Source organism: Lepisosteus oculatus, chromosome 27 (assembly GCF_040954835.1).
Source record: "Lepisosteus oculatus isolate fLepOcu1 chromosome 27, fLepOcu1.hap2, whole genome shotgun sequence".
Classification (NCBI taxonomy): domain Eukaryota; kingdom Metazoa; phylum Chordata; class Actinopteri; order Semionotiformes; family Lepisosteidae; genus Lepisosteus; species Lepisosteus oculatus.
Window position 1 is genome coordinate 3,079,710 of NC_090722.1, and position 16,819 is coordinate 3,096,528.

The 16,819-nt window shown below is 50.8% G+C and overlaps 1 protein-coding gene across 1 annotated transcript; it reads right to left on the minus strand.

The window, feature by feature from the left end:
• Positions 1-8,305: 8,305 nt before the first annotated feature.
• Positions 8,306-16,412, minus strand: mex3a (mex-3 RNA binding family member A). Its single transcript, XM_006641769.3, has 2 exons — positions 14,946-16,412; positions 8,306-11,388 (listed from the first exon to the last, which is right to left on the minus strand). Exons 1-2 carry the CDS (start codon positions 15,376-15,378, stop codon positions 10,340-10,342), a joined length of 1,482 nt encoding a protein of 493 aa, XP_006641832.1. The 5' UTR covers positions 15,379-16,412; the 3' UTR covers positions 8,306-10,339.
• Positions 16,413-16,819: the final 407 nt, after the last annotated feature.

Consider the following 16,819-nt stretch of genomic DNA (forward strand, 5'->3'; position numbering starts at 1 on the left):
TTCTGTTTTTATTTCCAGCAAACACTTCTAAATAGCTCAAAGCAACTCTTCTATTGGTCTGTAGAATTTAAAGTGAATTTGGAGTGTGTTCTTTCTCAGGGGAGTTAACGTACTGTTTGCAGTGTTCATTTGCGTTTTTGATAGGAATTAAATCTCCTTTATTCAAGATCAGTGCAGATAGTACCCTTCCTCTGCTTAAAAAGTGGGAAAGTTATTTTAAAATCCATTGCTGCGTTCAAGAAAAGTAGTGCAGTTTGGTTTGTGCTTAATTCTCAGATTTCAAACTGGCAAGAGCTGAAAAAAAGGAATGAGCAACCTGTAAAAAAGAAAATATGCACATGTGCCGAAGATCACAGGTTGAAATTAAGACGAGGTCTGGGTACTTTCATGATTTTTTTATTAGAAACATTTACAATACATTTTAAAACCATCTTGGAAAAAAATACAAGAACCCAAACTAGTATTGTTATAATACGGTATATATAAAATAAAAAATAAAATAAAAAAACAATCACAGATTACATGTGCTAGAAAAAAAATGAGCCATGTTGCATGCTCGTGCCAACATGACATCATCGTAACATGGTTCAAAAGAAGACACACGTGTGGGGGCGTGTCCGCCAGGTCGCGCACACGCCCCGCCTCTTTCTCCTGGAAACGGATTAGTCAGAAACAAGGGCCGGCGGCTGCGGGCCCATCTAATGCACTAAAACCACTATGAGACTGGTATGCAACTTTCTACAGTGCCGGAAGATTAAAAAGCTACCAAAGACAAACTGTCAGACTGTCATGAACGTTTATGAAGAAGAAAAAAAGAACAGCAGTCGAAGCAAGGCGACATTTCACCCCTGAACACATCAGCCCCAACACGTGTAACTGATTACAGAGGGCCTGTTACCAGATTCGGGACTGTTCATTAATTTTTTTTGCATCGTGGCTGTTGAATGACGCCCCTCTTCATGGCTTACGGAAGAATTGTATGTCAGCAATTTGGGGAATGTTTTTCTTTGCCCGGTTGGGTGTTTTTGTGAAGGTGGAAGTGTGCCCAGCTTTTCAGGAAAAGTGGGCCCGAGAGAGGCGGCCACGGTTTTGTCACGTCAGTGGATGAAGACGTCCTCCCTGGGCGTCGTCGGTTTGCTCAGGACCCAAAACAAGAACGCGTCAGGGCACTCCGTGGCACAGAAAAACATTCCCGATTTTCCAATGACCGGATTTGTTCGCGCTCCCCGTGAGTTACAACGCTGAACGGCGAGGGCTATAACTTCAGCGGGCCTTCGGATGAACCGCCACCCACAGAGTTCAAGAAAAGAGCGGACAGGCGTCGCCCCAACTCCCCCGCCTCCCACCCTGAAAGGGGCCAGATGGAGCGACTCCTGCCGCAAAGGGCGCTCGCAAATGTCTCCTTGCCGACTGCTGCTGTTGCCGGTTTTCTAAAACTCTCAGCTCTCCTATTCCAGCGCCAACGGGGGCGTCCACTATGAGAATCTAAAAAAAGAAAACGCAGCCCGCCCGCCCCCAGAGAGGACCATGCGTCCACAGTCCCTCTTGGGAACAGGTCTCCATGCGGAGCTACAGGCTGCCCTCAGTTCTAGGTGAATCTACAAGAAACATGCAATCTTGTATGAATATGTAAGAATGTGGTTATGTGTTACTATCATACATCTACTACATATTGTGTCTAGGCAACTCCAAAAGCCATGGAAGGTCACTGATTCTGCGCTGCGGGACAGTCTGCTGTCCCTGAGCCAGAGTTGACAAATCTACATTAGAAACCGTTTAGGCATTATTGGAGAGGAACGTTTATTTTTATAAAGGAAGGTTTTACTTAAGGCTTTAGTTCAGTTTTTTTTGTGTGTGTGTGTATACATTGTTTTTTTTTTTTGCTTTTCTTAAAAAAAACATTTGGCATTATTTTTCGGACATTAAAGCAAAAAATAACTTCCAACACGTAGTAGATATATGTTCATACGTACGGCGTGTAGTGTTGTATGATGTTCGTAGAGACTGTGTGTGTATGGGCGGGCGTGTACATCGCTCGTACACACCTGCCCCCTTAAAATAGGCTCAGAAGCAACGGGTGCTGCATTAACTCGACAAGCAGAAAAGGAACCTGTTCAGGAAGTTAAAAACTGGGAATCGTTAGGGCGTGGGGCAACACTAATAAACGTTTTCGGAAATAACTTTTATACCTTAAAAGTTTTCTTGTTTAAAAGTTACAATAGCATCATCCTTTATTACTTTTTTTTCTTAAATAATATAGATAAATACATTACATTGGCATGCGTTTTTGTTTCCCTGAGAGTCAGCTGGTGACTTCTGCGTTGGTGAACGCAGGTGAGCGCTTGCGGCAGTTCGAGCCCACCAAGTGACGCGCATCTCAGGCGACGCGCCCTACTGAAGACGTCACTGGGGTGGTGCTGCCATAGCAATTCGGGAACCTTAGCTCGACTACTCAGCGAAACAAAAATAAAAAAGCTTTTTTTTTAATTCTTCCAATTCATTACATTTCTTTTTAAAATATTTCCATTAAAATGTACCGGACTGCCCTGTAAAACTTCATTGTTTTTTGCTGTTCAAATATAAACCATGGAGAAGACTTGTTAACACCTCCCTCCCCGTATGTTTCCTGCAAGAGTGAAATACCATAAATAAAGAGTCTTGATTTTTTCTATTTTTTTCGGTTATCTTCTCTAAGCTCATAAATAAAACTTTGTTTTTTTTTTCACTAAAAACCAGCTTCCTGTGTTAGAAATATATTAAACTTTTTGTATTTTTTTTGTAATTAAAAAACAAAACGTCTTAAGCGGTTACTCATAAATATCTTATTTTCATAAATAACTGTGTGATACCGATTCCTCTTCTTCATAGGAAATAATAACCCACGTTAGCAAAATAGAATTTAAAAAACTGTAATAAGAAAGTTTTGCTTTTAAGTTGCTTCCTATAAATGTAACATACGTTAAAACTGATAGAACCCAAACCTCGCCGTCAGTGAAACATTTGAGATCTTAAAAGCTGGTCCAGAATACGGAAAACTTCGCTTTGGGGTTAATTCACTGCTTGTTTAGACATTCCTCTCAGTGATTAACGCTGAACTGACTTTGGATAGGCAAAATGAACTGTAGATCATAATTATAACTGATAACACTGTTAAAATCAAAGAATAACCTGTATCCCTTAATAACACGTTACCAACCATCGTGGGTTTTGGCTTAGTGGGTGTCGGTAACCTACTGTCAATGAAAACAAAACAAAAAAACGACCACGAGAGAATAGGCATGACCACACTGCTGGGGTCCACAAAATTGATCTTCAAATCAGATTAACAATATCACACCGAACCATTATTATCCGGGTAATTAGTCCAGTCTGCAGCCAAAAAATATCACATGCCAATTCCCTAAAAGTCCCCTTTTGTTCCTGGCGCCTCTGATCTACAGAGTAACGCAGAACCCCTGTCCGTCCTCTTCTCTCATTCTCACGGGTGGGTTTTTAGACACAAACCTTGTACACTTATATTAATAGCAACACAATGGGGTTTCACTATACGGCGAGGCCTGGGTCACATTAAATAAACGTTAAACTTTTTTTTTCTCTATTTCATTAAAACTTTTTTAAGAATATAGGCTAGCCCTTAAGTGACGGTTCTACAAGAATTACAACACAATCGTATAAATATAGATCCCTCCCCCGCCCACAGTTTTCCTAATAATCGCTGTTCTCCGTGCAGCGTCGTACAAAGTCAACTCCACCACAAGGAATATTGACTGAGGATGCCGGGAAAATCCCGTGCTGTCAGCGTTGTGTTAATTCACATTTAATGCTGGGATGAGATACAAAGGTGCCCTTAAGAAGCCAGTTTTTGGCTAGTATATATAGAAAAAAAACGGACGCCAAAGCAATTGGCTCAGTTTGATTAAAGGTATTATTAGTCTAAGGTTTGTTTCTTTGGGAATTTGTCCTGTGGTTGAGTTTCAACAATCTCTCACATTTGCCGTTTATTCCTTAACCGGTTGACTGGCGCCCCCTGGGGGAGCCGGGAATGTGTGTTTCCGAAGTGCAGACCGCTTTCACACCCACGGCCGCGCACGGAACCGAGCCCGAGCCGAGGTGTGCTCGCCGTGACCCGCCGCAGCTGTTCACGTAACACGCCGTTCTGCCTTTATTGGTCGATAAGGGGGGTGTACGAGGTCGCCCACGCCCTCTTGTGGGGGTGCGTGTTTGCGCTTGCTGTAAACGCTGCCCCCTCCTTTTCTAACGGCGCCGCAGTGACGCGAGAGCGAACCTCGGTTTTCGGAGCGACTCGGACCAGCTCGCCACTCCTCTCCCGGAGAGCTTCCAACGAATGGCAAGTCTTTGCATCTTTCAAACTTTACTGACCACTTACCACCCCAGCAAAAGGGGTGAAGTGGGATCAGATTAGGATCTTAGCTGGACTAATGAACCCCTCTCCACCCCCGCCTTGGAGTGGACACGGGCCAGAGACTTAAGCGGTCCGTTGATTATGGTTCTCCGGTTACAAAATGCACACGACTCCGTTGTCGGATCGTTACAAGGTCGAGTCCAAGCCAGAGAGCGAATCTCTCTCTTCAAAAACACACAGCGGTCAACGGCAGGAGACGACACCGCAGGGGAATGCGCACGCAAGGCTGGCCAGTACATCGGATCTTAGACTTTTGAGAGAAAAAAAAAAGGCAGAAAAATCTCATCTCTTTGCAGTTTTTATTCTTTGGCTAACCTTTTATTATTTTGTTCACATTTCATCTTTTAGTCTCGCAACCAAGAATACGGAGAAATCTGTTTACAAAAAAAAACCCTAAAATTTAAACGTAACAATACTTAAAACACTGTTTTTAAATCAGCTACATAAAAATAAAATATAGTTAAAACACTGAAATAACTTTCATTTTAACAATAATAATCTTATGGTAATTATAACGTCTTGGATAAAACATCTCCCTAATATGAGTAAATACCGCATAATAAAAGTTTTAATAAATGCTACTTATCCAAAAGTGGTACGTTTGGCTCAATACTTTTTACAGGCGTCGATACCCACTTGTTATAAAAAGGAAAAACTGTCAGTCTTGTCTTTGTGAGTTGCAGTGGGATTAACGTCTACGGGGTGTTGATAGGCTCGGATTAAACAGTGCAAAAACGGTTGGACACGAAGGTCTCAAATCTATTATACAAATGTAAAAAAAGAAGCACTTATCGTCAAAGTTTCAGTGCTACAAATCAGAAGTAACATTCTGTAAGAGAAGCGTCCATTGAGTCTCTCAACGAATAATGATTCCCAATGTTATTGTAGTGTCATAGTGCAACTGAGCCCAGTGTGAAGCTCTAAAGTACTTCTGTAACAAAATAAAAAGGCAACAAAAAGTCCCCTTTCTGACACGTCAAAATGCCTTCCCTTCTTTTTCAATATTTATGGATGGGAGAAATGTTTGGCTGCAAATTTTGAGCAGCACGGTTAAGCGGAAGCAAAAAACTACGTTTGATCATCCTTGATCTTGACGCTATTAAATGAAGTATACTGATTGTTTCCCTAAGATGCAATTCTTCAGGTTAATATGAACTAACTGCTTTGTTCCTTTTTGTGGGGGGAAACTCCGGACATGTCTCTGAAGCTCGGTAGGGAAGGTGCACCTTGAAAATAGTTCCTCCTCCTCGCTGTTCTACAGATAACAGGGTTCCACTTAGAGTTCTGCAGCAATAAGACTACAGACATAACAAGGTCGTAGGGAATCACATAATTGCAACACCCTCTTCGATTAATCCCAGCAGTTCGAAAATGTACGTACTTAATTGGGATCAATCTGTAGAAACATACATGTTAAAAACGCAATACTTAATTACTGACATGAACTTTAAAATAATTATTTTTCGCAATATCACTCACTGGCAAAAACCAACTCCCCAATTTGCCATAATCAATATCACTACCTTCCTAGTGAAAGTAGTCTTATACGACGACAAACAACAAGTGCTTTTTAAAAAGCTCGACGTTTTCCGTTTTCCATCAACTAAGGACATCAATTTTATTTTAAAGCAGTGTGGCCTGTTTTAAAGTAAAGCGAATACAACCCCACTCGCAGTTACGACAGTGATAAGTGAATGGAGAGATGGGTTTGGTCAGAATTTACGGGGTTTTGACGTAAAGCGTATATTTGGTAAAGTTTCAATCATTTAAGTGCTTTTATAGAAAACGGAAAAAGTGTTTCAAACAACGTGTTTTCAGAAAACATTAATCAGAGCATGAATGCCACTCGCTCTAAGCCTGTATTTTGTACTTATTTAAGACGTCTGTTATACAGTTTGCAAAAATATGAGTGAATCGGTTTCGATTTTTTCCATCTATCCCTTCCAGGGACACCGTGCGTTTTTTTTTTGTGCTCGGTAAATAAAAAGCAGGTTCTGGATTGTAGTTTAAGTGCTCGCGGTCTACTGAAACTGTACATCGGATTATTTTTTTCTTACCCATTCTAATTTCAATTTATTGCTTACTTTTCAAGTCTATATATACAGAAAACCTGGTTGCATTTTTGTTTTTTGGGGGATTTGCATCTAAGTTTGCATTTTATAAAAATATTCCGTTCCTAAATTTGTATTCCTCAACGAGGACCTACTATATTCCTGAATTTCTCCAAGGAGCTTGAAAAGACGCGCTGGTCTTCAATGGCTGGGGATCCCTGGTTTGGTTTTTGGGTGTGCAAAACTAATCCCTTCTCAGCAATCTGAAATGATTCAAGAATGCAATCCCTAACACAAATCGAAAGGCAGGACTGTACCAATTCTGTAAGGCAGAGCTGCGATTTATTCGTACTCGACAGAGTTATGCCCCTTACGGTTTTTAATGAGGACTTGAACATTCTTCCATTTAACCGCACGAAACTGTCCATGGATCCATTAATGGGTTGATGGATGAATTAATTATGGACAAAAAGCAGAATCCGGAAAACTGGGGTTAAAGAGTTGAATATGGGTTTGACGGGCTGGTTTGGGATTTAACTCATCACACGGAAACTAGCAATAAAGTCCCCCAGACGACAGGACTGCTTCTCAGGCGGGAACACGCTCCTTGACCGACGAATTGACAACCTAAATCGAGAGTCGTTTTAGGCTCACCGTGAGCTTTATATCCCGACACCGGAAAAACAAACAACCCAGCAGTTGGGCTGTGAAGTGGGCGAATATTAACTGCGTCACGTCCGGGATCGAGCTGCTGCTCTGAAAACGATAAATTGAGACGGTCTGGAAAAACGATATAGCTCCTCAACTAAAGAAACCGGGCCGAGCTTTCGGTTTGCACAGATCCTGTCTTGACCCTTGTCACAGCTTTCATTAAAACAGTCCCCCCTCCCCACGTAAACTAGTCAAGTAAAGGTCGTTACAATCAGGTCGTTAAAAGCATATTGCATTGTTTTTCCGATTGACAATTATCCTTATAAGCCTCAAAACTCTGTCTCTTAAAGCCAGTAATATGGGTCTCCTTATCTGCTGTCCATCGGGGCGGAAGATCAGCACAGACTAGCAGAGCATCAGCTCGCTGGGCTCAACTGCTCGGAAGAGCATTATTCTAAATTCCTACCAAGAACCACACCTTAAACATGCAAAAATATTGGTCTGCTAACAAAAAGGGTTTCAACGGTCACCATCAGTGGTCGGTTTGGTTTCAGTCATATTTGTATAAAATAAGGTGCTTTTATTGTTTCTTTGCATTTAAACACATAACGAGCCTCAATTTTAGTCAGCTCAAACCCCTACTACACCCCCCTCACATTCTCCGGAAATCACGGCCACTACTCTCCTGCTCCTTCAAAACAAAAGGTTCAAAAGTAACGGATATCTGGGCGATTCTTGCTTTTTTACATGCCTGTGACAGACACGTAGAGGCGACACTGCAGTATACCCAAGGCATACAACCACAGCCGCTCTCCAGCACTGGCATAAAGGCGGCGATCTCACTACCATCCGTGAAGATCCCTGTCCGCCACGACGGCTCAGGAAACAACAACTCGGTTTCACCGGACAATGGGAATTAGTGAACGTTTTACACCGCGGGGGGGACTAAACTTGACCTGCCTGTGTGGGACCCTCTCGGACTGAGGAGCTCTGAGCGAGACGGGCCACACGACTGCTCCTCATTTCAAACCTCTGTACTTCCTCCTTCTTGTTACCGCCATCAATCAGGGGCAAAACAAAAAAACCCAAAACAAAAACGCAGACTTGGTTTAAACTGAGAGTTCCGTCACTGACGTGGCGTCCCTTCCGAACACAGAAACAGAAACCTCAGGTCGGTGTTTTGTTGTTTTGTGGTGTTCAGAAGCGACCCCCTCGATTTCAGAGACTGAGCCCCTCGCCCGCGTCCACACGCTCTCATCCTCGCCGATCTGCACTCTCTCTCTCACACACACACACACAGTGCCTTAAGGTGGCAGGTCACAGATGCTCTGAGGGAACAGTGCTGGCCTGAAACTTTTTTTGGAGGGTGGGGGGAGTGGTGGAGAGGGCTAGCCTTCATTTAAAGGGAGAAACTCCAGCAGCCCTCCCCCCTCCATTAGTTCCCCCTCCTGCCCGCGCCCGGTACTGGGGGGCCAGCAGACAGTGTGTAATTTGATTCAGCGGTAGACGAGGCTAAATGGACAGACTCTCCCGCTCGCTTGTCAATTAAAATCGTCCGATGCCGTCCCCAGAGCGGGGGCCGGCCCTCCCATTGGCCGCCTGTTCGGCTGAAACAGACGTCTGCTCGGGCCGAGGCGGCAGGAGGTCCTATTAGAGGAGCTGAATGGTAAATCCGATCTGGTCTGACCCCCCCGCTCGCCGCTAGCGCCCCTTGCATCAAACCCGGGCAGGAGACATCCAGCCGAAGGACGCGAACCGAGGACTGAAGCCGTTTCGGCTCTGCTTTAAAAAATAAATAAAAAACTTTTTTTCCCTCCCTCTCTCCACCCTCCCCCCCAGTGCCTTTTTTTTTTTAAATGGCATTTCCAGTCACGCCCCACGGAATGACTGTTACCGCGTTTTGACAGCCGGGAGGTCGAGGGTCTCTTGACCTCTCGGCGCGCCGTGGAGCAGGAACAGGCGCACGGAGGAAAGGCGGGGTCGCACCTGTAACCGCCACGGGCACCGAAACAAATGCCAATCACGGTGCAAAACACACGGGTCTTTTTTTATTTAAAAAAAAAAGGCTACCTTCAAAACAAAATTGAGAAGAAAAAAAAAACCCACAGGTCCCAGCACAGTTCCCTCGCAGACGGTACCCTGTATGGATCGGCGGCGGAGCTCGATCTGTCTGCGGATCTGTGATTCGGAAGGCGGCACCTACAGGACTCCTAGCGGGGGTGTGCCAGCACAGCGCACGGGACTAGAGGATTGGCTTTTCCCTTTCCCTCCTGCCCTGACTGCAGATCTGGGGGTTCACTCAGATCAGCCCCCCCTCCTCCTCCTCCTCTGACTGGGGGTCAGTGTTTGGGGTTCACAAGGGGGGTGTGTCTGAACCCCGACACCTTGCTCTTCTCCCCAAACCCCCCGAGAGGCAGGAGTGCCTTCCCACACAAAGCAAGCCCGGACCCGCGGTTCTGACCCAGCCCGGGGACTCGGCGGTCCCCCTTTTCAGCACCGGCCCTGCTTCTGCACCCCAGTGCAAAGCCCTCCTGCCTCGTGGGGGTCCCCAAAACAACTGCGACGCACCCCGCACCCCACCTTGTAGAGCACAAATCCAATTTTTAACTGTTCCCCCCCTCCCACCCCCACACACACCCCCAGAACAACGTGACGCTGTGCTAGCAGACAGACGCCTATGGCCGTTACGTTGCCACCACCAAAACCAGCAGCTCTGAAAACTGCCACACATCGTCCGACTGGGAGCAGACCCCTCAAAATCTCCCTCCTCCCTCCTCACCACGCTCCTACAGGCCACTGTTCTGCGCCAGTCCAGCCTCCTACCCCTCTGCGCATTCACCTGGAGCTCAGGGCCAGCGAGCACAACTCCTCCTCCTCCCTCAAAATCAACAACAAAACCCTAAAAACAAGGTCCAATTTTCTCACATCCCCACCTCATCTCCGCAAAAGAAAACGGGGGAAAAAAGGCTACTGTTGCTTTATAAACCAAAATTTGTATAAAATATATATAAAAAAAACCCCAAAAAAATAGTTTGTTCATTTTCGATAACCAAGCAGGGCCTTCTAAAATATCTGCTTGTTTGAGTTGAGTTTTTTTTTCCCTCTGAATAAAAAAGAAATCATAATAATATTAATAATAATAATAATAATAATCAGAATCATAGTATAAAAAACAAAGCAATGGAACAACGGTAATCGTAATGTAAAAAAAGGTTTAGGAAAATATTCGGATGGCCTGTGTGACCAGGGTGTGGCAGACCGGGCACTCGGGGTGTGCCAGCTCGCAGATCCGGATGGCGCACTCCATGCAGAAGAGGTTGTGCCCGCAGGGCACCAGGGCGGCTGTCACTTTGCTCTCGAAGCAGGTCATGCAGTCCCGGCTGGCGGGCGGCGAGTCGGGCAGGGCCAGGCGGGAGGGGAAGACGGCGCTGGCGGAGATGGGCTCGCTGTGGGCCCGCCGGGCCTGGGCGTGGGCGGGCGCGGGGGCGCCGGGCTCCTGCAGCCCCGGGGACAGTCTGGCCAGGGGCAGCGGCAGCCCCCCGAAGCTCTTGGAGCGCTGCTGGGCGTAGAAGGCGGCCGGCTTGGGGTAATCGGGGTCCCCCCAGCAGGGGGTCCCGTCCGAGCCGAAGTAGGAGGAGGGCTTGTCGCCGGGGAAGTCGGGCTTGCCGAACCCCCCGCCCCCCGGAAGGGGGTCCAGGAGGCTGCTGTTCTGCCGGTAGCTGCTGCACAGGGGCTTGCGGTGGGCCTGCAGCCCCCAGACCTCCTGCAGCCGCGTCTCCAGCGCGCCGCCCTCGCCCGCCAGGCAGTCGTTCTCGTTGTTGAGGTCGTGCAGCCCGCCCGTGCGGAAGGCGATGTGGGCCTCGATCTCCTCCCGCGCCCGCTCCGCGTTGCCCGGCGAGCCCGTGATCTCGAAGACGGGGTCCCTGTCCCGGCTGGGCGTGACGATGTAGGTGCAGGTCTGCTGCTGGATGCGCTTGATGGTGGAGCCCTTGGGCCCCACCACCAGCCCCACCACCCGGTAGGGCACCCGCACCTGGATGGTGGTCTGGCCGGGCAGGGCGGGCGGGGAGCCGCTGAAGGACACGCCCAGCTTGTTCCGGGACGCCCTCAGCATGGAGAAGTGCTCCGCCGCCGAGATGATCTCCCGCCGGGCCAGCGCCACGTCCTCCTTGCGGCCCGTGATCAGGAACACGGGCTCCTCGCCCCGCACCGGCGTCTTGATGTAGGTGTTGGTCTTGGCGCGCAGGGCTTTGATCTTGCAGCCTGAGGACGGAGGGGGAGAGAGAGAGAGAGTCAGCATCAGGCTGCGCCTCGTTCTCTCCTGCTCTGTGACGCGAGAGAAAGGTGAGCTGCTTTTACTCTGCGGCGACTACAAATAATGGGCGTGACGGTGGCACACTGTTCGGCAATGTTCTGGGGCCCTGGGTTCAATTCTGGACCTGGGGTGCTGTCTGGGTGGAGTTTGCATGTTCTCCCTGCATACATGTGGGTTTCCTGTGGGGACTCCAGTTTCCCCCCTTCCCCCCCAACAGAGACATGCTGGTGTCAACTGGTTTCAGGGAAAATGGGCCCAGGTGTGAGTGTGTGTGTGTGTGTCTCTTCCCTGCCTGGTCTTGTGCCTGTTTGCTGGTTCAGGGTCCAGCTCCCCCTGAATTGGATGAAGCTGTTCCAAAAATGAATGTATAGATAAGACTACTGCACATACAAATCCTAAATTTATTAATATTTAGTATTATTAAGACCACCAGTGTGTTTAACTCTGCAGAGTATCAGACTGCTTTCATCTCTAATGAGTAAACTTCATTTATGCCCAACACACACACACCAGTCTTATCCTGGGGGAACTGAGATCCTGAAAGGCTTTCTCACCAGCTGCCAGAGTACCTACCCCCTAATGGGAAACAACGGTAGCGATGACCAAGGGCTCTTTCCAAATGACTCATCCGAATATCCGGAGGGTTTTCCCTCGGCGGTTTATTAAAACGCACCAATCAGAAAGGGGGAACGAGACGCCAGGTCAGGCCCGTCACACGAGAAGGTGTCTTTCTTCACCCATGTGTTTTTTACATGACAAAAAGGGACAGCGCAGACAAGAAACAGACGATGTGGTGTCTACAGTCAGTGGCACTGGAGCTCCTGATGGGAGGTCTGGTGCGCATCTCAGCCCAAACCCAGCCTGCGCGGGGTCTCAAAGAAGCTCTCGCCCTCCTGCTTTCCTAACACTAAAGCCCCGGTGGGGACAAGACTGTATTTTCTAGCTCACAGCATCCATGTCAGAGACAGACACAATGGGTGCTGCAGGGGAAATCTGATTTTGGGGCACGTGTGTTCCTCTGAATTAGGGATTCGGGCTCTGGCTAAAACTGAACCACGAACCGATAGGTTTGCAGTTGAAGACCGTTGCTCTGGCTGAAACCCGAACCAGCGCAGTGTCGTTTTGCAAGGTCTTATTTAATGAATGAAGTGTGACATCACACACCCCTCGAAATCGAGGAAAGCTCTTGATACAGAACCACCTCAACGGGACAGCAGTGCAGCTACAGCTCAAAGCCATGTAAAGAATTTTGTTTCGGGGGGCCCAACACGCAGACATTAGCATCTATCTTGCGTGTTAATCCCAGCCAGGAACTTCTTATTGCAGCCTCCTCTGGCCACAGCTACACCTCTCTCAGATTCGAGAAAAGGAAGACGCCCCCAATTATGGGGCTGCTGATAAGAGATGCGCGAGCAAAGGGCGGTCTGTCTGATCGGAATATTAAACCCCACACCGCAGACTGCACAGGCGGTCTAGACCAAACCAAGTCTGCTACCCGAGACTTGGCCATCTGTCTCTGCCACAGTCTCCAGACAGAAGGCACGATTCGTCAAAACCCCAGAATTGCTCCAAAATGCATATGCCTTCCGCATGGCTAAGAGAAAGGACAGCTGTGTGTTCGCCAGCTCGATTCACAAAGCGGAGCCCGTCGTGCACCCCTGACCCAGCGCCTCACCAAAACAGCACGTCCACATGCCCCCTCCCCAGCAAGCAGAGGACACTGACAGCACACGAACCCCCCTGGGCTCTCTGGACACGCCCTGAGGGGACACAGGCTGCCTCCAGCAGGGCCGCACTGCTTTTCAGACCCAGCCAACTTCTCGAAAAGGTGCAGCTCGGCCACACGGTCAGCGGCGGCCGGCTGACATGACCACATCTGCGAGACCAGACACGCCTCGGCCCCGCTGAGCTCTCGGCCCCGCTGAGCGGTATGGACACAGGCGCTCGAGGGAGGGTCACGGGCACCGTGACATCGTTCACCTGCGAGAAGACCCCCAGGCACCAAACCGAGCAGCCACCAACACGCCCGAGTGTCCGGCCGCCGCCCAGCAGGACGAAGCCTTGACCACAAGCCCGGAGCTCCTCACGGTGAGCTGACCGCTCTCCAGGGGACCAACCTCTGCACCCCTGCCAGCATGACCGCGTTCCATAAGTAAAATAGCCTTCCCTGCCTTTTCTCACACCCCAATCTGCACCGGTGCATGCAGAAGTCAGGGGGGTGGGGCCCAGGTTGTTGTGAAGGGCAACTGGCTGGGCGTGACCCCCCCCCTCTACAGCCACGGTGTGCAGGCCCTGTCAACAAAGGCACCCCCTCCAAGCCACTGTTCCCCAAAGGGGCTTTTCCGTGCAGTCTGATCGCCGAGGTCAGACTCTTAACAAGAAGGTGATAGGTCACCCCCACCAACACGCCCCCCTCCCGCCGAACGCACGGGGGAAACTCGTCTCCTCTTCCGCCAAAGTCATGGGAGAAAACCTCGGCATGGGTCAACGCATCGGCCTCCCCCCCCATCTGCTTCACATGTGGAGGGGGCGAGAGCAGAACCTGCGCTCGGGGCTCGGTACGCGCCGCACTTCGCCAGGAAGTTTTCGTCCGACCGCCTCCCGGGGTCTGCCGTGGCTAGACGACTCCTCAAACCCCATTCCTGCTTTCGAGGAGTCGGGACACGCGTCGGGCGGCGCACCGTTCAAACGCCCGCCTGCCCCTGTTGTTGTTTTTTAAATACCGCCACGAGTGGACGCGAATCGTCATTGGTAACGCCAGACTCCCCCCCGCCCCCCCCTCGCCTTTGTCCGAAACTCGACTCCGGGAAACAATGAGCGGACTGGAACATGTGCCGGCGACGGAATCAACGCTAATGCACCAAACAAACAACAACAACAACAACAACAACATTGGCACCGGTGCCGGGGTCTGGACTTTGTGGCTGTGTGGAGGGTTGAGGAGAGCTCAGGCAGCTCGGAGTCGTGCTCTTTACGACAAAGGGCGCAAGAGTTCGCCGGACCCGGCCGTCTGTGCGTGTGCGGCGCAGCGCATCGTCAAAAGACGAGAGCGCCGTAGACCAGGCTGTTTTTGTCCCGACTTGCGCGGCAGAGACATGGTACTTTTATTCGGTGTCTTTTTTTTTAAAAGCGATCGATGCAGGAACGCGGAGAGAGAGGGAGGGGGTGGGGTGTGTGGAGCTGGGATAGAAACAGGCTGCATCACTTAAATCTCTTTGTAACGTGGAGAGCGTGGGTATGTATATCCACATCGATAACGCGCCCCAGCACGGCGACGGTGACACAGTTACGGATCCCCAGCAGCCGAAAGCAGAAGGGGGAGAGGGAAAAAAAAGACACCCCCCTTTCTTGAACAATATGAGGTAACAGTCCCCAAGTCTTCGCACGAACGCGAAACCCGACCCAACACAAAACAAGAAGAGATCGCGGCGATGGCCAGCACTTTGTTTCCCCACCTCCCATCCACACAGTTTTTTTTTATTCCGACCCTTTGTCTTCGCGTTACCTTGTCTGCCCACTATCTCGGCCACATGCTCGGAGCTGGGGACGGGCACGCACTCCGTGATGTTGCAGCCGCGTCCTTTCGCCTCGGCGCAGCTCTCGTACAGGACGCACAACTTGTTCTTGGGCTGCAGGAGACCTCCGTCCCCGCCGCCGCCGCCGCCGTTGCCCGTGTGGCTGGTGGTGCTGCTGCTGCCGCCGCTGCTGCACCGGTCCGCCGCCTGGACGCCCGCCGCGGGAGCGCCCCCGCCGTCCTCCGGCTCCCCGAGCCCCAGCAGCGACAGCTGCCCCAGGGCGACCCGCAGGGCGCGGGAGTCGTCCTCCTCCTCGTCGGGGGGCAGCAGCAGCCCCTCGGTTCCGAAGCCGGAGCCGGCTAGAGCCCCGCCGTAGCCCCCATTCTTTTCCATGATCCCTGCTAGAACCAGCAGGCTAGGCATGGCTAACAAAAGAGTATGAAACAAAGACAGGGAAAAGAGACTGGAGAACAGCGACGAGCCGCCTCCTCCTCCTCCCCCCCTCTCTCGCTTTTTTTCGGTAGTCCCTCCTCCAGCCCGGCCCCCACTCCCCGCTCCGCCGTCTGCCTCCTTTCCCTTCGCTCTCTGTCTGGAGAACTTCAGGGACTCACCGTCTTGTCTGCAACCCCAGCTCAGGCCGCCCCTCGCCCCACCCCGTCTGTCTGACACCGGCCCTCTCCCCCTCGGACGGGCCGGGCCGAGCCGGACTGAGACCTGCGGGGGTCCTCCCCTGCCGGGCTCTCTCTCCTCCCGAACCCCCGACCCCGCCGGCCCCGGTGACTGCGGAGCCCGTCAATGATATTTTCTCTTTTTTGTGTGTGTGTGTGTTGTTGTTGCCGTTCCCTCCCCCTTCCTGCTCCGCGGCTCTGGAACCGGCCTCCGCGCGCCCGCTGACGCAGCGCCCCGCACCAGCCTGTCGACAAGCGCGCCGCCGGCTGGGAGGGAAAAGCGGGATCAATCGCAGTGTGAGCGGTGGCGGAGGAGGAGGGGGGGCCGTGCCGTGGAGCCCCAGAGCCGCCGGGAGGTGCCTTGTTTTAACTGCCCGGGGGGCGCCCGCACCTCCACCCGGCCGGAGCGGGGCGACCCGGCCGCGGGCAGAAGTTGTTTTCGGCCGGCGGCGGGTTGAGGCGAAGCGACGTGGTTCCGCCTCAACAAAGAGCGGCGACTTTAGGGTTAGGACTTGATTTAGGGCCGGGGAGTGGCGCGGCGGTGCGGTGCAGCGGGGGGGGGGAGGCGCTCTCTTTGTGCGGCTCTCCGTGTGCGTGCAGAGGGGCTCCTTCGCCCTCTCCTGAATATGCATCGAGCCTGTAGCAGGTTGTACTTGAAGAGCGGCTCAGGCTCAGACGCTGTGCAGATGGGCGGGGGGGGGGGAGGGAGGAGGATGAGTCTGCAAGCCGTTCGCCAAACCAGTGCATTAGTTGCCGCCTCCCCGGGAGCCCCTCACCCCCCTCCTCCTCCTTCTCCTTCTCCTCTCTTTCTTCCCAGTCTTCGGCGTCCAGTTTCCCGGAACCAGATCTCGGGCAGCGCGAGCACCGCTCGCGAGCGCTCGAGCCAGGCTGGAACAAAGAAGTGCTCGCGCGGCGGCAGCAGCATCGCGCTCAGCTCCAGCGCGCGGCCACGCCTGGCGGCAGACTTGCACTCGCAACAATAATAATAACAACAACAACAATAATAAAATAATAATAATAATAATAATAACTTAAGTCGTACTAAGTCAGGTATTGCCCTGCCTAATGTTATCTGTGGCAGTCTGTACAGGGGTGCAGCTTGCAGTACTTTGGCGCTTTTCGAAATCAAAACCCACAGCTTGTTAGCCGAATGCCAGCGGTTCAAACACCGAGCAGGAGAGCCTGCTTTTGGAAGC